Source organism: Saccostrea echinata, unplaced genomic scaffold (genome assembly GCF_033153115.1).
Source record: "Saccostrea echinata isolate AGI-Se365-2 ecotype Australia unplaced genomic scaffold, CSIRO_AGI_Sech_v1 ptg000016l, whole genome shotgun sequence".
NCBI lineage: Eukaryota > Metazoa > Mollusca > Bivalvia > Ostreida > Ostreidae > Saccostrea > Saccostrea echinata.
The window spans coordinates 8,648,058-8,673,203 of record NW_026889765.1 but is presented as its reverse complement, the minus strand read 5'-3'; the positions used below and the strand labels follow the sequence as shown (position 1 = coordinate 8,673,203).

At 33.9% G+C, this 25,146-nt stretch overlaps 2 protein-coding genes across 2 annotated transcripts; both read left to right on the top strand.

The window, feature by feature from the left end:
• The first annotated feature begins 9,876 nt into the window (after positions 1-9,876).
• LOC133188886 (prolyl 4-hydroxylase subunit alpha-1-like) lies at positions 9,877-18,427 on the top strand. The gene is made up of 6 exons (XM_061324370.1): positions 9,877-10,566; positions 10,734-10,921; positions 15,983-16,177; positions 17,380-17,493; positions 17,785-17,923; positions 18,222-18,427. Exons 1-6 carry the CDS (start codon positions 9,890-9,892, stop codon positions 18,403-18,405), a joined length of 1,497 nt encoding a protein of 498 aa, XP_061180354.1. The 5' UTR covers positions 9,877-9,889; the 3' UTR covers positions 18,406-18,427.
• A 3,288-nt stretch (positions 18,428-21,715) lies between these two features.
• LOC133188115 (uncharacterized) lies at positions 21,716-22,105 on the top strand. Its single transcript, XM_061323495.1, has one exon. It carries the CDS (start codon positions 21,716-21,718, stop codon positions 22,103-22,105), a length of 390 nt encoding a protein of 129 aa, XP_061179479.1.
• Positions 22,106-25,146: the final 3,041 nt, after the last annotated feature.

Genomic DNA, 25,146 nt, shown 5'->3' with positions numbered 1-25,146 from the left:
TTAGAAATAAATATTTTTCACATTTCCCACAATGTATTACATGTATATTAATTAAAATAACTAAGGTATAATAAACATATATGGTAGATATAAAGTTCCCAAAGTTTTGTTTCTTTCTGATGCCCTGAAAATAAAAAAAAGTTCTATATTATATCTAGATTGTATTATTCAAGAAAAAAAATATTGAAATGATCTGAGAAAATCTCGATATTGTCAGTCTGGTAGTTACAAATATGCATATTTATAAGATAATTCTGTGTATGAATATATATCACATGCATTTGAGACAGCATAATGATTATTTAGTACTTCTGTACTCTTTTCATAAACAAAACATATCTAGTTAATGATTGTTGAGATATTATTTTTGAAAAGGACAAATCTTTAATACAATGAGATTTTTTTTCAGTTTTTTTTTACTGCATAAATGAAAACATTAAAGTGTAAATAACTAAATGTAATTTCCATTCCTTTTATCCAAATGTCAAAATGTAGATTATTTTGAGATCATTTGATTAATCTGTCTATATTTATTAACAGGTAAGCAAAATAAAAGTAAAGACATTTTCATTTCTGTAATTTTAAAATTGAAATGCTAAATATCTAAATATATCTAGTTAATGATTGTTGAAATATTCCTTTTGAAAAGGACATAAATCTTTCACGCAAAATAAGATTTTTTTTCAGTTCTTTTTTTTACTGCATAAATTAGAAAATTGAAGTGTAAATAACTAAATATAATTTCCATTTCTTTAATCCAAATGTCAAAATGTCTATCATTTTGAGATCATTTGATTAATCTGTCTATATTTATTAACAGGTAGGCAAAATAAAAGTAAAGACATTTTCATTTCTGTTATTTTAAAAATGAAATGCTACAATATCTAAATTTAAAAAAAAATACAAGAGGCCCAAGGGCCTTAACAGTCACCTGAGTATAATACAACAATTTAGAGGATCCATAGAGTATACAATAAACTGATAGATGAAGCTTTTTTGCCCAAAAGCAAGAGAAATAGGATGATAAGGATCAAAGAAATGATTAGTCAAGTATTCAGTAACAACTCATAGATTAAATTTTAAACAATCCCCCATTTATCACTATCACCATGCAGACTATTAACAAACTATTAGTTCTTCTGTACTACTTTTAACCCCATATTGTGAACTCTCTGGGTTGTTAAAGAACATTCAATGAGATAAGTTATTTTTGTCTCATTTTTATTTATTTATTATTTACAAGTCTACCTGATCATTAAAACTATGGAAATACTTTTTATATTTTTAAATATTTTTGTTGTTGCATAATTCTCTTATTCTATTAACTTTCAAATACATTATTTATCAAAAGTAGAATACAAATTAATAGAGCCCTGGTCAGGACAAGAACACTTGACCAAATGGTCCTGATGTTCAAAAATCTGGTAAAAATATCCTTCCTTTTTAAAACTTTTATTCTGTTTGCCTTCGATATGCCAAAGAGCAGAGAAAATTGAAAGAAATAATGCATTTTTCACTACATATTCAACAAAGCCCTACACTAATACTAAAACCCATGTCCCAGGGTCATGAAATTCACAGATTTGGTAGAGTTACCCTCATCATCATAACTTAGTTGAAGATTTCAGAGAATTTACACATTTTCACTATATTATCAATATAGCCTTATACCCCCTCTCCCAAGAAACAACAAAACCTGGGACCACAATGTTTAAAAAAATTTGTCAGAAGCACAATTGTTCATCATAACTATGCACTTTGTTTATATGCTCAACACTAAGGAGCAGACAGGATTATTTAACAGAAATAATGCATTTTCACCCAGCCTTACACCAGAACATCTGACCTCGGGGGCAATGGAACTCACAATTCTGGAAGAAGTACTCTTGTTCATCCTAACTATACACTTAGTTTCTTTGCTTTATAACCAAGGGCAGAAAAGAATATTTTCGAAGAAATAATGCTTTCACTATATAATCAATAGAGCCTCCCCCCCCCCCCCCAACTTCCAACCCTGGGGCCATGAAATTCACAATTTTGGAAAAGGCATCATTGCTTATTATAAAAATGCATTTAGTTTGTTTAAATAATACCCAGGAGCAGTGAAGAAGATTTTCAAAGAATTAATGCATTTTCACACTATAATCGATAGAGTCCCGCCCTAACACCAGAGTCCCTGACCCAGGGGCCATGAAATTCACAATTTTGGATAAGGCATAATTGCTTATCATAACCATGCACTTAGTTTGTTTAAATAATACCCAGGAGCAGTGAAGAAGATTTTCAAAGAATTAATGCATTCTCACTCTATAATCAATAGAGCCCCGCCCTAACACTTGAGCCCCTGACCCAGTGGCCATGAAATTCACAATTTTGGAAAAGGCATCCTTGTGCATCATAACCATGCACTTAGTTTGTTTATGTAAAACAGAGTTTTCAAATAAATAAATAAATGCATTCTCACTTTTGGATAAGGCAACATCTCTTATCATAACCATGCACTTAGTTTGTTTAAATTATACCCTAAAAAAGAAAAAGATTTTCAAAGAAATACTGCACTTTCACTATATGATCTATATGGCCCCGCCCTAGCAACAGAACTCCTGACCCTCGGACCATGAATTTCACAAATTGATAGAGGGCCCAATGCTTATTACAATCATGCCAACAGTTTGACTGCTTGATGTTCAGGAGTAAAGAAGAAGATTTCTAAAAATTGCATCAATTTTGGTGGTTAAAGCTCCACCCCTCAGGCTCCAGGGGGGCGGGGACCATGAAATTCACAATTTTTGTCCCCCTTCACCCATAAATGCCATATGCCAAAAACTTAGTTGAAATTGGTTGAGCGGTCCTAGAGAAGAAGTTGAAAATGTTCAAAAGTTAACACACGTCGCACGACAACAGACAAAAACGGATAGCAATAGGTCACCTGAGTCACTCAGGTGACCTAAAACAAACAAACAAACAAACACCGCCACCAGCAACAGAAAAGCTCTTTTAAGGATTATTATGCTAGGCCTAGATAACTTCAATTTAACTTCATTTTTCAATTTTGGATCTTTAATTCGATGACTTCATTATTTGAAACTAAATGAAAAATAGAAAAATATGATTTAGAACATAAACATACCTTTGAGCTATTTAAGGCTTTGAAATTATGGTCAGACTTCCTGAGATTGTTTATAGAAAGTAAATGTAAAAAATTCTTTATTTGAAAAATTATGATCTGGTTTTAGACTTTTCATCATAGTCTATCAGAAGACTATCAAATTACAAAAAAAAAAAAATAATAAAAAGTAAATAGATATATGTAATAAGGGTAATTATGCTTATTTTGATAGATTTAACAAGAAAAGCACTAATTTCAGCTTAATCAGTAGAATGCCTCATTTAAGAGGTTCGATCCCGAGCTTTTGAGCAGATTTTTGTCTGGACCTCTATTTAAAAAAAAAAATCTGCATAATGTAATACACTGTAATTCTTACAATAAATTTCGATGCAATGCCAATTGAATTATATTCAATTTAAATTCCACAATTAAATTCCATACCAAAAGCATTAAGTGAGGAACTATATATTTTGTTTTGTTTTCTAAAAAAGGAAAACGATCAGATTTTCTCTTTCGAAGTATTTGATTGGATTACTATTTTTCTATGCAGGCTGCACAGAGTTATTTTGTACAGTGAAACGTTTCAAGCTGATCGCAAATTATTTAATAAAATATCATGAATTCTATCATGTTGTGAGAAAACATTTTGTGAAAGTCTAAAAAATAGCCCTAATTTAAGCTTTAAATAAAAAAAAAATACATGTAATAATAATATCTAAAAATGTACATTATAAACTCGCACTTTAAATATTTTTTTCTAAATACATAACATAATTTAAACCATTCTGCTAAAATTCAGTAAAAGCTTTAGTTAATACTTTAAAATGAGAGTACTTAATATTTAAAAATGATTTTATTGTTTGTTAAATATTTAATGAAAGAAAACTGACATTTTTTGAGCGCAGAAAGGTCACATAATTGACTATGCAAAGTAATTTGAAACGTATTCTTGTCACAAATAATGTGTCTATTCAAGATAAAATAAGACTCTATTTCGTCTCGTGATATACTTGGATAAAAAACATTGGAGGAAAAAACTTCGAATAATTAATTTGTGTGTTAGACGTAATAACATTGCAAAGGGTCATTTTTAAATGCTCCAACATTCAAAAAAAAAAAAAAAAAAAAAAAAAAAAAAAAAAAAAAGCCCCCAAAAATGCATTGATCCCTATTTTTTGTTTGTTGTATAACTAAGCTTTGCAAATAGATTCTATAAATATACTGGAAAAAATATTCAAATATTCTTTTTATAGCAGGATCTAACCTCCTTGAGTTTAGTTAGCCTCAAGAAAAATGATTCAACGTTGACATCAAAAGTTTAAATTTTGTGATATGAAATACCCTATTTCCCCATTTTTTAGTCTAAAATGTCAAAATCTATGGAATGATACTTGTGCAAACATTTCTTACAATTACTTGAATTAAGAAGGATTGACTTCATTTCCAGATGTCATCTACGTTAAACAACAAGGAGCAAATGGCAATAGGCCTCGGGCTCGGTATTGTGTTTTCTGTTGGAATAGTAGCCATATTGGCCGTGGTGATAAAATGTTTTTGTTCTGAAAACAGCTGCGCCAAGACACCATTCCTAAACAGAGCATACAGAGTGGAAGATATTGATAAACCAAAAACCACTCACAAACCTAGTAGGCCTACTCGCATCGTGCGCATGGACATGATGTTTTAAAGAGAATTTCTCTGTAACTATCACCAGACGATAATGAAGAAGAAGTAAATGAAGTATTTTCTTTTAACTGAAAAAAGGTCCTATCAAAAGAAGTATATAATAATTTTTAAACATATTTTTCTATCGAATGAGGTGTATAACAATGTTTTAAATGTGATGCTTTTGTGTGAGAGAGATAGAGAAAGAAAGAAAGAGTTTTATATTGTCTCAGACTGTAAAAATTAAAAGAAGAATTATTTAATGTTATCCTTTAATTTGAGATGTTGAATCTAATAAATATACTATTATAAAATGTTTTCACATTTACTTTTAGTATGCTTTATTTTGAAATACAAATGCTGGGAGAAAGCAGTGACGGGCTTTAAGATTGTACGTGTTGCAAATCCTTGTTCATGGAAATAGAAATGATATATGCTATGAATCTAAGACAGCATACAAAATGTTGACCTAAATATAGGTAGTTACAAAATAATACAGCTCGGAGCTTCTTACTTCATTGATTGGTTGATTGATTGATTGTTGTTTGAAGTCCCATTCAAGAATTTTTCACTCATATAGAGACGTCACCGTATGCAGGTGAAGGGCTTCAAATTTATACCTATACTCGGCACTCAGGTCCATTGAGTAGTGAGGGTTCTTAATCATGCCAACGCCTACTGTGACACGAGACCTCGGTTTTTTAAAGGTGCTTAGACACAGATTTGAACTTAGTATTTTCTCAAATTTTCTGTATAATATCACGACTTATATATATTGCAGTAGCATTTCATTCGAAAATATAATAAAAAAACTTATTTCATCTGACAATTATTGGAATTACGAATTTTGGGACGCGTTTGGTTAACATATCCTTGCACTTTCACAAATTTTAATTTTATCCTTAATATTTAAGAAAAGTAGCAATTTTGTTGTGTATTAATGAAAAATATTACATGTATAATTCAGAAAATTCAGAGTAGAAATGTTCGAAAGTAAAACCCCACTCATAAGTACTGTCAGCCGTGCTCAGTGTTGTGTACAGAGTTTATAACGAATTGAACACACCCAGCACTAAAAGGTTCTGTAAACAGGGCACGAGCTCTGTTATTGTTAATGTTTACGATTCACCGAGTGTGTTCAATTGTTAAACTCTGCACACACCACTGAGCACGGACTGACAGTACTGTGAGTGGGTTTTGCTTTTTCACATTTCTACTCTGAATTTTCTGGAGTATAGTTTGAATATTTTTCATTCATACACAATAAAATTCCCACTTTTCTTAAGTATTAAGAATAAAATTCAAATTTGTGAAAGTGCAAGGATGTGTCAATCAAACGCGTCCAGAAATTCGAAGTTTCAATAACTTCGAGATAAAATAAGATTTTTATTATATTTTAGTATGAAATGGTAAAGCAACATATATGTCATGAAATTATACAGAAAATTTGAGAAAATATTAACTTCAAATCTGTGTCCAAGCACCTTTAAGGTTTCATCCGAAAGACCACTTACTTTCACTTTTAGTGCCGGGCGCTTGGCTAACCTATGTTTACGTCTTGGGTTTGACACGGCGCAGCGAACGAGAATCGAACCCGGGCCTCCCGATGCTTCCTACTTCCATGAAGCCTTATGATACATTTACCACAGTGACCTCACTTTCTACTAATCAAGAAAAATATCTTTTAATTTATTTTTTTAAAAGGCTCGTATAAATCTGTTTTCAAAAAGAATTTAAAAAAAGTATATGGGTAAAAATTATTTTCCTTTTTTTTCTTAGCTCGTTGGTATGTAAAACGTTTTCATTTTCATACATAAATAATTTATTTCAAAAATTTGCAATGTAAATTCATGTATGACAATTTTAAGAATTGGAGAATAAAAAAGCGTGAACATGAAATCTATATATTGATTCGTTTTATTAATAATTCTGAAGATGAAGGTAAAAAATGTAATTCGCATTTGAAAACCATTTTAAATATCAATCACATACCAGGTACATGTATATAATATATATATATATATATATATATATATATATATATATATATATATATATATATATATATATATATATATATATATATATATATATATATATATATATATATATATATAGTATAGAACTGGTGTTTAACGGCATAAAGAGGTATAGGCCCTTTCTCTTACTTTTAAAATGGGTTTATTCATTTCTGAAAAAAATTGATGTTTTTAAATTTGCATTTAAAAGGATTGATAAAAGCAAGTTTAGTTTTCCTAAACACACTGCAAGGAGACAACAATTGGAAAAAAAAATGTATATCTTCTTTACATCACCTGTCACAAGACAATTATAATGTCACATGGAACAAATTTGTCTGGATAGTCTTTTTAGAAGACGAAGATAAATGAGTTGTCAAGTAATATATTTGCAAGAGAATATCATTAAAGATGAAAACAAAAACCAAAAAAGCGCCATGATTAGTTTTTTTTTTTTTTAAAACTTTGGTGGTTTTTTGTGCTTTTGAGAGTGAAATTTCAATTTCTATTTGCAGTGAAATGTTTTATTAAAATGAAACTCTCATCAACGGTAGATTTCAATTTTCTGATATCACTCATTATCGAATAAACAAACCTACAAGGATAATTATCAGATTTTATTGTATCGTGTACGAGATTATCTAGGTAAACCCTTACATTGTACCATCAGTTGTTATCACAAAGATAATGTATTGAATCAATCTGAATGACACACTTAGAAATTTGTCAGATATACATGTAACAGTTCTACCCATGTAGCACTAGTTAACATAAACAAGTATTTTTTTTTTAAATCTAAAATATATAGAGTTTTATTACATCAGAAAATCCAATGACTTTTCAAATTGAATAATATTGTGACCGTTCTTTATCAGTTATTAAAATATTATGCTATTTTGGTACTTTTTTTGAAGGAGGTTGGGGGGTTGGGATATTCCTACCCAGAGAAGGTTATTCACCACCGAATTTCACTGAAAAATATTTAGTTAAAAAGGTTACACTGTACAAAAGCAAAATAGCTATATGATAGAAGTATATAAAAGTAGGTGGATGAATGGTCCGTGGTCACTTCTATTAAAAATAGGGAGGGGGTCAAAATTAGTTTAAAAGTTGTTTATTTGTAAGTTACTTTAAAAACACTGGTCAACTCCAGTGACCCAGGCTGATTCACCCACAAAATACACTTCACCTCACCTACACACAATAAGATAACTATGTTCGTACATGTATTATTTGCCGTCACACATCTTGATTTTCCATCTGATAAAGCTAACTCGAGGGGGCCGCCATAGATTTAAAGCGAACGAAAAGTGGTTGGTAAGTACTTGTATAATTTCCTACACATCAACCGGTCATTGAAAAATATTGACTATCTATCAATTGTGCATTGTTTCTTTTTTAGTAGGAGATAACTTGGTTATAATTTAACTTATAGCTTTATTTGAAGAGAAAATGATAAAATAAATACACGCCTACCATGATTACTAATGTCACTGCTAACCAGATAAGTATCTCCTTCATGTATCACGGGATTTCATGTAAACAGTGCTGACGCATTGAATTAGAAATTATGTAAACGGTGAAGGGCCATATATAGATGAAAATTGAACATTCTCTCCATTTTTCTATTTATTTTCACGGACGTTTCCCTTGTGTCTAAATTGTATTTACACAAACTACCCTTAAGATATATCGTATCCATTCAGCCGGAAGCCGGAACATTGTGTTACGACCGTTTTATTTCCTTTCGTTTCGCTGCTTTGTTGAACAAGGAAATCTATAGATAGTTGTAGGACTTTTAAATTTTCTGAATTATTTATAAGGTGAAGTGACGAACGGCTGTTCAATATATTTTACATTGTTTGAACTATTTTACATTAATAGCATGTATGTGCTCATTTTTACTACATGTTTTCCCTACAACCGGCTTCCAGAATTCATATATACATCATGCAATGATCTGTTCTTAAAACAAATGATTAAGACACATTGTCAACTGTCTATCACCTGAAGAAAAACAAAACAGAACACTCGACTGTATCTTCTAAATGTTTTAAAAATTGCTATGGAAGGAAATACGAATAAAAAAAAAAGACTTAGTGTATCAAGTGTCAAAAGCCTATAAACACAGACTTCCATAATATGCATCAATGCTTGTATAAGTAATTAATATTTCTGTGGTTTTGTAAGGAAAACGAAAAATTATTGTCTTTTGGAAGAAATAATCTGGTCATCCTTCATTCTTTGATAAACGTGATGACTTCAATTTTTTAAATCAACTTCCCTTACTTATATAGCAATATTAATATCCTTATAATTATCACCTGCATATGGGGTTTTTGTCTTCCAGTTGATTCGATACGCAAGAGCATTCTCTACGTATGAACAGTTTCTAAAACGAGGCAAGCTATTGACAAACAAGTTGATGAAACAGATATCAACAGTCTCATTTTAAGTCATCATTTCGCAAGTTTTGTGGTCGATACAATGACCTTGTGAGCAAATACATTTGTACAATGAAATATATGGAGATAACGAACAGTATTCAAGCTCAAAAGTCCATTAAAGAATACAAAATAGGAACAGAGCACACATGGACCTCCAGACATCAGAGGTGGGATCAGGTGCCATACAACCTATTATCAAGACAAATCTGACTTAAGTTTTTCATACTAATCGTTAGGCCATTAATTACACACTGAATTGTCTACGATTTTTTTCTTCCATTTTTCCAAATCATGACAAGGAGCACCCAGAGGGTGTGACCGGTCGGCAGGGGATACTCACTCCTCCATAGTACTTAATCCCACCTCTGATGTTTTTGGAGGTCCAAGTTTGCTCTGCTCCCGATTTGTATTGTATAAATGGTCTTTGAACTTGAATACTGTTTGTTATCTCCATATTTCAAAATATAGTATAATTGATTATAAATGGAATAGTAAAATCTTTGATTTGATACTAGTAATCAAGTATTAAGACACTCGGTTTCCTATGTAGAGTTATATGTTTGTATATTTTTAATGATATTAGGAGCCTAGTGTGACTTACCCATTGCATGAAATTTGTGTTCATTTGTCAGATTTATCGATTTCTCATTATGAAGAACAAAGCACGTCACAGAAATCTACTAATCATCGGGGACAAGAATGGGGTACATAAGAATAAGGAGGGGTTTACCAAGAAAAACAAAGAGACTCGCACCACGAAAGAAAATGACCCTAAAAATAGGATAAGTCTAGAATTGTTCATATTCCGTACGTTGTTTGCTGTATTCACTATTGGATTAATTGTATATGGATTGTATATATTGAACATTTCAAATAACAACAACGATACTCACAAACTCAACAGCGAGGACAGTTTTGTTGAACTCGATTCAGATGATTCCGATGAAACCGTACGATCAAGCGTGGGAGAACCTAAAGAACTACACTCGGAACAAAGAGAACTACACTCGGAACAAAAAGAAAATATGAAAGATCCTTCAGAGAAGGTGGACACAAAACCACCCGTGCGGAAGGGTGTAAACACTGAACCGTCCAAAATTTCGGAAAGTCAGTCATCGGCCAAAAATCAAAATAGCCAATTGTCCGAGAAAAATAAGAAAAAGCAATCCAAAAACAAGGGAAAGGATATCAAGGACTTAAAAACAGAGGCCGAAAAGTTTAAACCAACGTATCTTAAGAAGATGTCGCCGAAAAAGATATTCGCTGACGGCCGACGACTTCCACCTGTGGAACTGTTAGCACAAAAACCAAACAACAGCAGCGTCAGGTACATGTACATATAATTACACAATCATTTATTTTTAACACAGAGGAAATTTACAGATATGTTTCGGAATTAAACATATCTCAAATTTTCATCCAATATACAGTCACTATGTTTTAAAATTTAAAGAAAAAAAAACATTATTGAATTTTCTTCTCTTCTGGCTCAAGGGTTTTTCTTTATGACGAGTTCTTATCTGAACAAGAATGTGATGGACTGATGAAAGCCCACGACAGTCATGTAAAAGAATCCTCCAAAATTAACCCCCTACTTTGCTTTGACACCATAGAAACACTGCGAAAACATCTCAAGGCCGCTCACAAAAAGGTCAAAGTCACACCTGCTGATTTTATTCCAGGTAAGATAATTATAATTGCATGTCCACGTATTTTTGTTTAGTTTGTCGAATAAAGCTTCGAGAATGCAGTTGAGACTGAGATTATGAACGACAAAACTTTGTTATTTGAAGTAATCGTGTAGCTATGTCACCCCGAACTACTATCGTGTCCATAGCAACGACAGTTATTTTGAATGATGCATGCACGAGTACCCTCACGATTATCATTTCTGTGTAATTTCATTAAGACTATCCCAACCAACAACGAGAACTCCTACGGACAAAATTAGGTAGAACGTTGTGGGTGACATGATTGCGTGGACCCTGAGGTCCACCCAGAAAATATATAAGTGGGGTTAAACCGGATGCCATGGGCTTACGTCAGGCTACGCATGCGCGAGAATGCTAGAGAGTTCGCCTCTAAGACAACTTGCCCTTAGAACAATTCGCCCTTTTCGAATTAGAATATGCCAATCACTGGGAAACCTCGCTCTAAAATCTGCACATCTTATTTATGTATTCTTTGGCGGTACCAAGATCTGAATTTCTCTTTAATATCCTTATACACTGAACAAAATTGCTAACGCACCCTTGTTATTCTTATTTGTGAATTGATCTTTTGCCTGATCGGTACTAGTATATAAAATATGCAATCTTTTTTTTTCAAAACAGTTGGATTGACAAATGTCTTGGTGTCATGACAAGACCCTTAACGGACCTTCTTGCCCGAAAACCAATTTTCCCACGAGCACTGTGCACCGTTTTTGCCAAGATATGAAGATATGGTGATTACCGAAGGTGGTCCGTGAGGTTGCAACAGGAGCAGTCTCCCACTTAAAAATCAAATAATATACCCTGATTGACTACTATATTGCTTAGTAGTCATCCAGTGTCTTGGTGTCCTTATCAAATCCACCCAACTTCCGGTTGCCCCAGTTTTGTGGAACAATCTTGAATTTATTGTGTGGTGCTTACTAAGTGATGTCGATGTCTATAGTAAACATTTTTATGATTGTTAATTCATTTGCAACACTTTTTCATTAGAGGAATGAATAATCTTTTAGCTGTTTTAATTTTTCACAAAGTTCTCCAAAGAAACCCCCTGCGGACACCATACTGACTGCCTTATCACCTTCTTCTAGGGTCAAACGCCGCATACGGTGTAACTTTTTTGCTGAGTTTTTAATTAGTACAAACATAAAAGAACACAACCACAAAGAAAAAATAGAATTTTTTTCCACCAAAAAAGTATGGACACGATTTTTTAATTTTTTCTATGAAATGGTTACACTTCAGTAAACATTGTTGTTATTCATCAGTTAAGAATTGAAATGCCTCATTTTTTATTAAATAACATAATTATATATCAAAAACATCATAAACAAGTTTTGAAAAGAAAAAAATATTAATTTATTTTGGTGGTGCGTTAGCAATTTTCACTAGAAAAAACAACTGCACGTGTTATGAAACTGGTGCATAGTTCCTCATGTCTGTAGCAAATACCGTCACCAGTCTAAGCGTCACTAGCAAACAGACCTGTGCTTGCAAGACCAAATAGTCTAGTGGCCGGTTGCGTACTTCGGATTTAAACCTTCGATCAATGATTCATCAGGGTTTAAATCCAAGTTTACGCGTTGCACACAGGTAAGGCTTGGCTGAGTACAGCTCAGAATTAGGGTAAATTCTGAACCTGGTGTAGAGGTGGTTTAAACCAAGTGCTAGATATCGTTTCCATGGATTTTTGGTAGAATATTTTGATATTTTGAACAGTTTTGATGTTGCAGAAATGTTTTGTTTAAGGTGACGATGATTGCATTGATAGATTTCGCCGTATTAAAAAGGCTATTCTACAAGAATTTTTTTATGGTCATATTGTTTTTTTTTTTGTTTTTTTTGTTTTTTTTTTTTTTGCACAACTCTTCAATGTGCCGTTTTAACACTGATGTAACTGAAGTATAAATTTACTAGAAATATTTTCAAAGGGGAATTTATTGGGGTACACAAATTTACATTAAAAAGAATTTTATAGCGAGCGCAGCGAGCGGCGCGAAGCGCTGCTCGCAATGCGAGCTCTAACGACGACGCCTGGGCAAAAAGAAAATTCGGACTTACACATTGATCCAAACGATTTTTTTTCCGCAGTAACTTTTGGACCCACAATGCATCGCTTGTTTAAGCTTCGTTCTCGCGAGAATAACAACAATAGTTTACCAAAAAATAAACTCGTCTTGATTTAATGGATATATTGCAGGTAAATAGTTAATAAAACGTTCTTCATTAAAGTCAACAATGTTCAGTCTTCGGTTTGGTAATGCAACTTAAATACGACGTCATGTGACGTCAGAGTCTAGACGCACCGCCAAGTGTAATTTGACGATCGATCCCGATCTGAACTAAACCTGAATAAATATCTGCGCTCGCCCTAACAGTCGCACCGTCAACATATTAGAAACTTTCTCATATACAAATTTAAATCAAATTACTATTTTCACACTTTCAAACAATGCAAACAGTTGATGATACACATTCCAATAATTTCTAATAATGCCGAATTCTTTAGATATAAGAAAGTTTATTGCGTGGAACCTGAGGTCCACCCAGAAAATATATAATGGAGTTAAACCGGATGCCATTGGCTTACATCAGGCTACGCATGCGCGAGAATGCTAGAGAGTTCGCCTCTAAGACAACTTGCCCTTAGAACAATTCGCCCTCTTCGAATTAGAATATGCCAATCATTGGCAAACCTCGCTCTAAAATCTGCACATCGTATTTATTTATTCTTTAGCGTAACCAAGAATTTCTGAATTCCTCTTTAATACATATATCCTTGTATACAAACTAAAATCTATGGTACATGCATTTTAAATAAGTAGGAAAAACTTATGTAGATAGCTTAACAGCTTGAACATGTTGAATTAAAAACTTAATTCAAATACCAGGTTTTAAAATATTTACCGGCATTAGTTTTGTGCATCAAGGTTCGCAAAATAATTTGATTGACAGCAATCCAAATATAGCTCGATAAAGGCCTGTAGCAATGTTTTTCCATGTGGGGGAGAGGGATAAACACCAAAAAAAAATCTGCATATTACAGATTTGTGCTACATGTGCACCATCTATCTTTCCAATGATAGGATATCTTCCGTATAAATCTAGTGCAGATGTCAAGTCCCAGCCGTTATAGGTTACATGTATCGAAATAGCCCGAATTTTTTAAAAATGACAAAACTATAGGCCAATCGGGAATAAAATTTAACAACTTTGCTATGAAAGTACAGTCTCCCAAAGTAGGCAGTTCATTGTAGAAAATGTTGACGAAAGGTAAACCTGTGCCACCTTTCTAAGTCACCAATGAACTCGTCCATGGATGCATTGACGGTCATTGTATCAAGAATAGATATGGGTTACCCCATATCCAAGATATTCGACTTTTAATTTACTCCAATTTTCACTAGAAAAAAAAAAAAACTGCACATATTATGAAACTGGTGCATAGTTCATGTCCGTAGCAAATACCGTCACCAGTCTAAGCGTCACTAGCAAACAGTGCACACACCTGTGCAAGCTTGCAAGACCAAATAACCTAGGTCTACACACGTGCGATGAGATTGTCAATCGCATCTTCTCAGACCTTCTGGCGAACTCGGAAAAACGCGTTGTTTTGCCGAGAAGTTACGATTGCATGTGTTGTATATTAACCATTCCGTTATTTAAAAGAGACAGAAAATAAACACACAAAATTAATTTTTTTGTGTGTTTTTAAATTGATCGAGTTAATCGATAACATAGCATCGTTTTAGATAACTCGAGACCCTCTAGTGCCGAGACCCTCTAGTGCTTCAGTACAGGGTCGGATTCAGCAGTTTTTGAAAAGGGGGGGGGGGGGTTCTAGGTCACACTGCAGGCACTTATATTCAAGTCCGTAGCAACAGTTTTCAAAGGGGGCAACCTCCACAAAGAGTTGACAAGCAACAATAAATAAATAAAGTAACTGCACCACACTGTAAAATTCTATTGCGGGGGGAGGGGACTTCGTCTAAACTTTTTGATTTCTTTTAAATGTTTGATTGTCCGTATTTTGAACCTTCCCGCAACAAAAAGTGCGGGGGAGCTTCCAATGCAAATGAAAACTTACATGTATATATTCAAATTATAACAAAAGATTATTTTTTAAGAGAAAGTGAGCCCCCCCCCCTCCCCAACATATTACGTGGACATTTTGAACCTTTCTCTTTATTGATTAAAATATCCCCATAATATAAGGAGAAAAATATTCTCTTATGGATACTCCCTTTCATGACTTTTTATGCATACTTCTTAAAGTTAGTTACTTCAGAAGGTGGTCCAAAAATAGCTATGTCTTCCAATGATAAGGAAGTGAAATCTTTCATGTTACGTGTGGGTGGTCGAGGCCCGGGGCCGGGGTTGTGAAAGTACCAGGAGAAAAGCAATAAGCAAACTCCATCTAGAGAGCAGAGGTTGAAGTACTTATTTTATTGAAAATACTAGACGTAAAAATATCTATATTACAGGAAAAACACACTCTCTCTCTCTTCCTCTTTCTGCAAAAATAAATGGGGTTACAACATCCGACACCCCCCCCCCCCCCCAATTTCTTGGATCCGCCAACGGAGTTACAATTCAACCATAACGACACCTGCACGCTTAGGCCTCTTTTAATTCTGTTGTTAATTTTAAAGGCTACTTTACCAGTGTTTACGATTTTGATAGATACCTAGATCTTCTCAAAAGAAGCGGTAGCGAATTCGGAACATCTAATTTTAATTAGATTGAACATTTCACATTCACATAATTTCAAGGTCATGGTTTTTTATCATTACAGCCTAACTAAGCAGACTTAAATAACGATGAAAATTACAAGACACATGTAAAAAAAAATAAATTTAATTACACCTTTGTAAAATCACTAAATCTAGAAATTTTCTTTGAATTTTGTGTAGAAATACATGCATATGGTCCACGTATTGCAGTCCTTTTTTAAAGGACAGCAACTTGTTAATATTCATAACCTAGGTTATTCATATTGTAAGACCTGTTCAATTGCTGAATATTTTTCAGGTACATTTTGTGTGAATGAAACATTTTCTCGACAGCTCTCTGGATGGTTAAAGTCAAACTGGAGTTATAGTACGGCCTTTTACCCGGGTGAGAGTAGATTCTCGAAGATTTTTGAATATCGAGTCAAAGAAGCGACACAACTATTGCCGGAGAACGGCGGGAAATTTCAAATTACAAGTTATCCACAAGGAATAGGTATATTATTAATAATCATTGTAAGTGCAATTATTACAATAAAAATTATGTTAAAAATTATTTTAATCTGGAATTTTATTATCATAATAGTTTTATTTCACTTGACACAATACATGGCTTGAAAAAATTCACCTAATATTTTCTTAGATTAGTTGCAATAAAACCATTATTATATGATTGAATAATTACTAGCTCTCTGATTGGGTTAGATTCAACATTGTAGGAAAATACAACGTTGTGTTAACCTGCATGTGACCTTCCTAGTAAACATAAGGATTTATTTTTCCTACATTGGACTAAGATTAGATTTAGAACTTCCAAATTGATACAAATAGTTCTGGAAAGTTATTTTACTTGCTTAAACATCTACTCTGGTGAACATAACATTCAGGTACATAAAATCTTGGGTGAGAGTGGGGAGCAGGGGGAGGGCTGCCCTCCTCCCACAATTTTTTTTCGAGTGTAAATTCATAAAATTAGTATTCAAATGTAAGGCTGGTTCCCCCCTACCTCCCAATAAAATTTGGGGTTTGGAGAATTCTCCTCTTTTCTCGGGGGGGGGGGGAGGGGGGAGGGGGAGGGGGAGTTAGATAAAGAAATTTTCATGTGTCACTTTTTATCCTTTTAATGCTCCCCTCTTTCAAAATGGTTTCCTACGTGCCTGAAAGTTATTTTTTCTACATCACACCTAAAAGAGATTGAAAATTCCAAATTTTAAAATACAACTGGTTAAGTTTATTTTAAACCTGCTTCACTCATTGCTTTTGGCTATCTACGACTTCAGCATATATATACATGTAAGATGGCATCAATTGCTAAAAATGTTTCTATCATATAATCATTGAATCATAAATTAAAAAAATATTGTTGTTTTTAGTTTATACGATGATTTAGGCGCCTTCGAAGTACAATACTCACCTCGTTCTCAGGACTCATTGAAAATTGTACTCCTCAGGTGGCTAAATCATCGTATTGATCTCAAAACAGCAATAATTGTATGTATTGTTTATATATTCTCTCAGCCTTTTCATGAACAAAAATTATTTTTTGAAATGATAAAACCAATCATTCCCTTTGGGCAACTTAGCATACCTTTCTTCTGATAAAAGACTCAGAATTCATCAATATAGTTTCAATGCTAAAGATGACGAATCTGAAGATTAAAAACATTCAGTGATTTTTATGTGGTCACGATATTGAAGGATACAAGACTCATACGGATTGTGTGGAAGGCAATGTTGACGAGAGAGACAGAATGGCCACCATATTGGTATATCTACAGGACGTAGAAGATGGAGGCGAAACTAAATTTCCAGGTATGTAGAAAAAGGCAATTAAAAAGATTGACATATTTGCAATATGCTGTGTGATATAATTACAGCATGACTTTTCTATGTTATTTATAGTTCACGAATATCACTTTTTATGTTGAAAGGGTGGGTGCAAGAGAAAAAAAAAAACATATTTCAAAATTCGTTTCCACTAACAAATATCGAAATACACAAGTAAATTGTAAAGTATGGAAATTTGTTTGACACTGACAGAGAGACCTTTGCCTAGATAATATGAAGAATTAAAATTTATTTGAATAACTGTTTATTGAACAGAACTAGGTATCTGGGTGAAACCCCGAAAGGGACGCGCTCTGGTTTGGAACAACATGAATGAAGAGGGCAAATGTGAACCAATGTCCATACACAATGCTGCAGTGGTCAATAAAGGTCACAAATACATTATACAGAGATGGTGAGTTCTGGATTGCTTGTTTCAAAAATATGCGCGACAGTAAAATCATGCTTGAAGTCAATATAACAGGTCACAAGGGTCATGAAATACACAGTGAGTCTAGAAATATCATGCTAATAGATACAAAAAAAAAAAAAAAAAAAAAAAAGAAAAAAGAAAAAAAAAGAATCGATTTTAGTTAAACATTACCAATTTTATGATATCTGCGAGAGTTATGAAGAAATGATACAGGAAATATAGCTAAAAGTCATGATTGGTCATCAATAAAGCATTTATTCTAGATCTTTGTTTCACACAGGTACTACTACAAGAGTTTTTATTCCCTTGGTAAACGTCCACCGGAACCAGACCTACCTGCGCGTGCGCCTGGGACACCTCGAGTTAATTGTGACGAGTATGAAAATGGAAGCTGTCGTTGGTACGATGAATGGAATTATGAACATCTTGTCGATTACAGAAATCAAAGAATAAATCTCAAATAATAAATAAATGCAATGTGTTCTTTTGTAAATATTTTTAAGATTTCACAAACGATCTTTGAAAACACGTTGTACCTGAACTAAAAAAAAAACACACCTGGTACCTGACCTGGTACCTGACTTGATTTCACAAACGATGTTAGAAAACACGTGGTACCTTAACTAAAAAAAAAAAAAATCTGGTACCTGACCTGATTTCACTAACGATCTTTGAAAACACGTGATACCTGACCAAAAAAAAAAAAAAAAAAAAAAAAAAAAAAAAAAAAAAAAAAACCTGGTACCTACATGTAATCTTGAAAAAAAAAAACTCTTACAAATAGTAAATCTTTCCATGTTTAAAAAACACATTGAAAGAAAAACGAGCAATAAAGCATTCAAAGAAAGATAACGTGCTTCGGTTCTAAGAGTTTTTAGGTTGTTAATTTCTAAATTCAAAAGTATCTACTTAAATTATACACAGAAAATCAATAAGAATAAAAATTGTCAGGATTGAATCAAAACCTTTTTGTACTTTGTCTGCCTAAAAACGGTAGTTATTTCTTACTTAAAAGGGCAAAACCTTGCGATTTGAAGAAGAATATATAACTTATATAGATTATCTAAACGAAATGGACAAAGGCTTTCTTTCGGATTTCCTCTGGAAAAGCATTTACAATATTTATTAACATTCAAATCAATTTGTTGTTGCAATATTTTTACTTAAGTAAACTGGCAAGACTCTTCATACATGAGCATTGGTCAAGTATATTTTTCATAGACGAATAAATAATTTGAGTTATTCTACAAGAATCCAGTACTTTTATGGCGACCATTGTTAAAAGAGTACTATAGATAATATAAATTGTAATTTATAGTTAACTAAGGTAAAATATAGATATCCAAGGAAATTCAAGGCTTCAAAGTTTTGGCTTTTCTCACAGGAACTCCCCCCCCCCCCTCCATTCTAGAATATACACCCCAAGTTCAAGTTATTTTTCTAGCACACATTTAGGAGGGGGTGATTAAAACGTTCGCGAACTAATTGAATTACTTTCATATAAAGAAATAGAATTAGGTTTCAGAGATCATTATTTTTTAAGGTAGTCATCTCCGATTTTAATGCACATCTGCCACCGTTCTGTCCATGCGCGAATCACGTGATCCAGGCGGTCACGTGACATGCTCTGTATTGTTCCGTTCACAGAAACTGAAAGCTTTTTTTGAGTCTTACATTTCTTACCATGCAAGTTATTTTTTATAACAAGAATAGTCCATTTGTCAAAAATGGCCAAATCTCGGCAATAGGATGGATGGATAAGGATATCCTTCCCCAGAAAGAGCATGGTGACTATCCCAACCCGAGTCCTCTGTCTTTGGAAGCGCCGTTTATCCAATATGGATAAAGTATGGACGCCTTCTTTTAATCATATCTATTGTAATTGAAGTCTTAATTAGTAAACGTATTTCAGGAATTTAATAATTATATTATTAAGATATTCAACAAGTTTTTCAACTGTAACTTGGCGATCTTTCATAACAAATTGCTCAACTAAGGACACATCAGCTTGCTTTCACTGGGTAACAGAAAAAATGTCATTTTTAACAATCTCCCTTTCTTCACTAAAGCAATCAATCCAATTAATTATTAAACTTCTAGCACGTCTTTTGTCTTTATAAACCTTGTACAAATTATATGCTACTGCCAAGGAATTTCCAAGATATACGTTAAACTTTAAAGCCTTTCGTTACTCGAATACGACTGAGTTAACCATTTCTTGTCACGAGTTTCCTACAGATTGACCTCATTTTCACATTGTGACCTCATAAACATGGAGCAAATTGAAAACATCACATAACAACTGCTATTTAAAGAACGTGTATGATTATACATGTGCCATGTTTCATTCTGATCTGAATTGTGGTTTTGTAAATATAGAGATTATTCGCGAACTTTTTGATCACCCCTCGTACAATGTATTCCATATGGAAAATCTAAAAAAAAAACATATTTAATAAACCTTTAATTAACCTTTAATAAACCTTTAAAAAAACATACCCGCGGTTTTGAAAAGAGAAAAGGTTTGTCACTTTAGTTTGTTTACATTAGCTTCCTTTTGGAAATCAGGCCTAAAATATCATTTACCTATTTCAGGTTATCCAAGTGTGTTCTCATACGTTAACGTTGTTTCGGTAGATATTTTTGTCTTTAATCGTGCTTTTTTAATTGTCCATGCATTCTTTTATAATCAACTATTCATCATAAAAACAAAATTTGCATTTGGAAATGTCAAAGCAGAAAGTACGAAAGTGACGCGAAAACGACACCTATTGGGTAACTTTAGAGGTCTGAGTGTTATTGAAATCAAGTGAAAAGCTAGAGGTATACGAAAAAGATCGGGGAAATTTCAATAAAGAAGCCAATTCATAAGATTTTTACTTTGCTGCGGGTTTTCAATAAAGGTAAGGTTGTAAGTCAATAATATTTAAAAGACTTTATCACTGGTGCCAAATAGCATCAAAAAAACTTGCTAATAAGTTATCAAACTGAAATAAATACATTGTAATATAAATCAATGGGAAACGTTTTAGCTATAAAATGAATGAGCTATGGAACTAATATTGGTGAATATTGGCACTCGTTGGCTCGCAAGCTCGTGCATTTGTACAGCCAAATCATGCCAATATTTTCCAACATAAGTTCAATAACCCTATATTATCACGATGTTTTTTTTATGGTATTATTTCTTTTTATAGTAGTTCTTGAAATGGACACACTACTTCCTGATTTCAAGAGGTTTTTCTGACGATCCCGTAATGATTGCCAAGTCAGTTTATGTTCCGACCGTATCAGTAAACAAGTGGACATGCTTACATCCCTAACACATAATATTGTTTCTTACAAGACCAAAAAGATACAATTGGTGTTTTCTGAGTATGAATTCCACCCCAACCAGAGATGTGAGGCTTATTGTCAACAATGCGATGTCCCAGTGCGCATCAAATGTTTCTTGGCAACCATAAAGCTCACGATGCTGTCAAATTATCTAATATAGAAGGGGAAAAAAAGGAAAAAATTGAAAAAGAGACAAAGAAACTTGAAACTTTTATCATTCCAAAGTGCCAGAAGAGTGAGGTTTATATCAAAAGTAAATTTTCAAATGCACCGTTAGATTTAGAACTAAGAGAATACAAGACTACACTGACACAGCTATTACTCTCCAGTCTATTATTGTTGAAAGAGCTACTTGACAAATGCAGAGCTAATGCAACCAGTTCAACTGGAGTTAAACCACTTTAGAGAGTAGCCTGTGTATGAGCAGATGAAGCTTGGATGACTGGAGAAGATCAAATCATAAGACGTGTTGACAGACACGGGTTCATCATTGATAACGTCAAGACGACACGTAGGGAGTTTCCTGATGTCAACATAGTGACCAGACAGGGAGATCTGATGCATAGTGTTGGTGAAAATGGAACTGTGAAGATTGTCAGACAGGAGAGAACAGAGGTAATGTTAACTACACCAAAGGGTTTTAAACCAAGGGAACCGTGCCGTACAGAGTCGGGGGACATTCTCGTTAATCTGCATAATGAAAAACGAAACAAAATCGTTCGTTATCAGGGAGAAACAGTGAAAGAAGACATATATAAAGATGACAGTGAAAAAGATATCGTTAAAAATGGTGATGATTTGCTGCTTTTGTACGAGAACAACAATTGAGACATTTGTGTCTGATCTTTATCCTAACACTGTGGTTGTATTAGATAAAGCAAGGAGAATCCGATTCCGATATGACGGTACATCTGCCAGGAAAGAAGGGGCTTTTGTTTCTACATAAATAGTGTATTACTCCATGAGTCAAAATTGTGGCATACGTCGCGGGTTCGAATCCCACTGTGGGACGTGGAGACCGGTCCTTCGGAGGAGACCGTATAAACCGAGGTTCCGTGTCGCAGTAGGTGCTGGCTTGAAAAAGATCCCTCACTGCTCAATGGCCCTGAGTGCCGAGTATAGGTCAAAATTTGCAGCTCTCCACCGGCAAGTGGTGGCGTCTCCATATGAGTGAAAAATTCTCGAGAGGGACGTTAAACAACAAACAAATAAAAAAAAATTGTGGCAAAAAATACCTGTCTACATATACTTCATTAGGTGTGGAGCCAGTTGTTGACTAGATAAACCCGGTGGAGAGAGAGTTTTGACATTGAGGGGAGGTTGTGATAAGGATTGGTTATTTTAGGAGAAGAGAAAGTGATTCAATGCATGAAATAAACCATTGATATAATTTTAGATATTCAAATAATTTTGGATACTCCTAGAGTGTGCAAAACCATATATGGTAAGAGGTCCTTTAAATTTCAAGCTGCAACATACTGGATTAAACTACCCGAAAATATCAAAATGGAAATACATTGTAACCAATTTAAGAATCAATCTGAAACAATATTGGAGCGGCTAAAAATGTTCATGTGTAATTAATGGCCATCACATTTGAACATGGACTTAGCGCTTTATTGGTATTTTATATCGTTCTTTCTTTCAATTTTATATGAGCTTACAAGTGTGCATGGTGAAATCTGCTTTAATAAAACATGTGCTTCAAATGTATGTGATTTATTAATTGTGACATTAAAATGGCTCTCCTAAATGTGCTAGCTAATTTTAATGTTAGATATGTTTATTTATTTACCGACGATTAGCACTTGATATATGTACTCTTTCAATTTCCAGTACCATATCCGACAAATAAAAACATACGGAATATCTTACATAAAACATCGCGTCATCTTCAGTAAATATTCATCTGTTCAAAACCCCAGTCACATTTCCAAAAATGACCAACGACCGACGGTTTTTTAGGCAAAAATAGGATTCTTCGGGCGACAGCCGGCTTTTCATCGGCCGTTGTCTTGCCCGATTTTGACTTCTTTGATCGTCAGCCGATCAATTTTGTGTCTGTCGGGCCAATATTTTTTTCTGCGTCGGTGACCGATGCCTTCAATTGAAGCAGTCGTTGAATAGTCCGTCAAACAACGTTAACCTTCGATCATCGTCCGACCATCGGCAGACAGTTTGTTAAGTCGGTCGTCGGAACTGGGTTTTCGTAAATGTAGGCCGACGGTGAAAATCAAACTGCTGCTTAGCGAACGATTGATTGATTGATTGTATGTTGTTTAACGTCCCTCTCGAGAATTTTTCACTCATATGGAGACGCCACCACTTGCCGGTGGAGAGCTGCAAATTTTTGTCCTATACTCGGCACTCAGGGCCATTGAGCAGTGAGGGGTCTTTTTCGTGCCAGCACCTACTGCGACACGGGGCCTCGGCTTATACGGTCTCATCCGAAGGACCGGTCTCCACGTCCCACAGTGGGATTCGAACCCGCGACGTAAGGATCAACTCCTTACTTCGCAACTCTAGAGCAGACGCTTTAACCACTGCGCCACGCGGGCGACCTTAGCGAACGATGATCGGGCGACTATTGGCTGACTTAGAATTATTTAATTTTTGAAAATTATTGGTGTTCTAAGGAATAAATGTGACTGCTCCAGGTCGTCCGATACCAGTGTCGGCCGATCATGTTTCTCAGCCGACGATACGAGAAAAATTTGGTCGCCCGATCATCGGCTTAAATGTGACCAAGGTACAAGGAATCATTGTCTAATTTTTTGCGTATGCCATGACATCAACGATAGTTGGAAACGGGGGAAAATTTGCATAAAGGGACGAAGCCCCAACAAACTAGACATTGATCCCTTATATTTACATTTATATTTGGAATAAAGATCTGCTTTAATAAAACCTGTGCTTCTCATGTATATATGAATGGAAAATACTGTCAGTTATAATATAATTAAAATACCAGAGGCATTCCATGTTATTTTTTATAGCCCCGCCCACTGACTGTCATGACTTACTATAAAAATAACCCTACAAAAACAAATAAAAAAGAAATAAACTACAAAAATTATGGACATAAATTTAATGATTTTTGATTTCTGTGGTAAATAACCATTTATTAAATGAACAAGAAAAAAATTTTTATATTGTGATCGAAGTTATTTGACCAACTTTGATTAAATATGTATCTAGATCTTGTCCGAACCTCACACACGCTTTTCACTTCTCCTTCGCAATGTTTAACGTCAGGCTACAATTTATGAAACGAAAATTGGCGTGAAAATCGGTTTGTATAGATGAAAAAATAGCAGATGATTTGGAGCATTCTTTTTTAACACTATCAGTTGACAAGGGCTGAGTATATGGAACGATACCTGCAATAGTTGATAAGGTTGGAATGTATTTGATGACTTCTCGGGTGTTGACGAAGACTGGATTTTTTTAACCCTTGGTGATTAACGACAACGTTGCGCTTGCGACTTTCTTTTGATATGAACACAGTTTTCTGCAGTACCATTGGATGGAAGTCTCATTCCTTTGTCCGGGCATATAATTATAAATTATATGAAATGATTCGAATCCAACATCATTCATAGTAGAGATAGCTGTTGCGTGGATATACAGTGTGCTGGATAGCGTTCATATCCTCTCTTTTTGCAAAAATCAGGTAAGAAATTTACGAATGTTCTCTGGGTCAAAGGTTGACATGTATACCAGTGTCCATGCCTCATTGTCTCTTTCATACATTTTTTAAACAGATTTGTAATTGTTGACGGTTTTTAAAAGGCAGAACTTTAGCGTTTAAAAGGGCAAATTGAGGAATGTGTTACGTATATTCGTTTCTCGGTCATTTTTTTGATTTT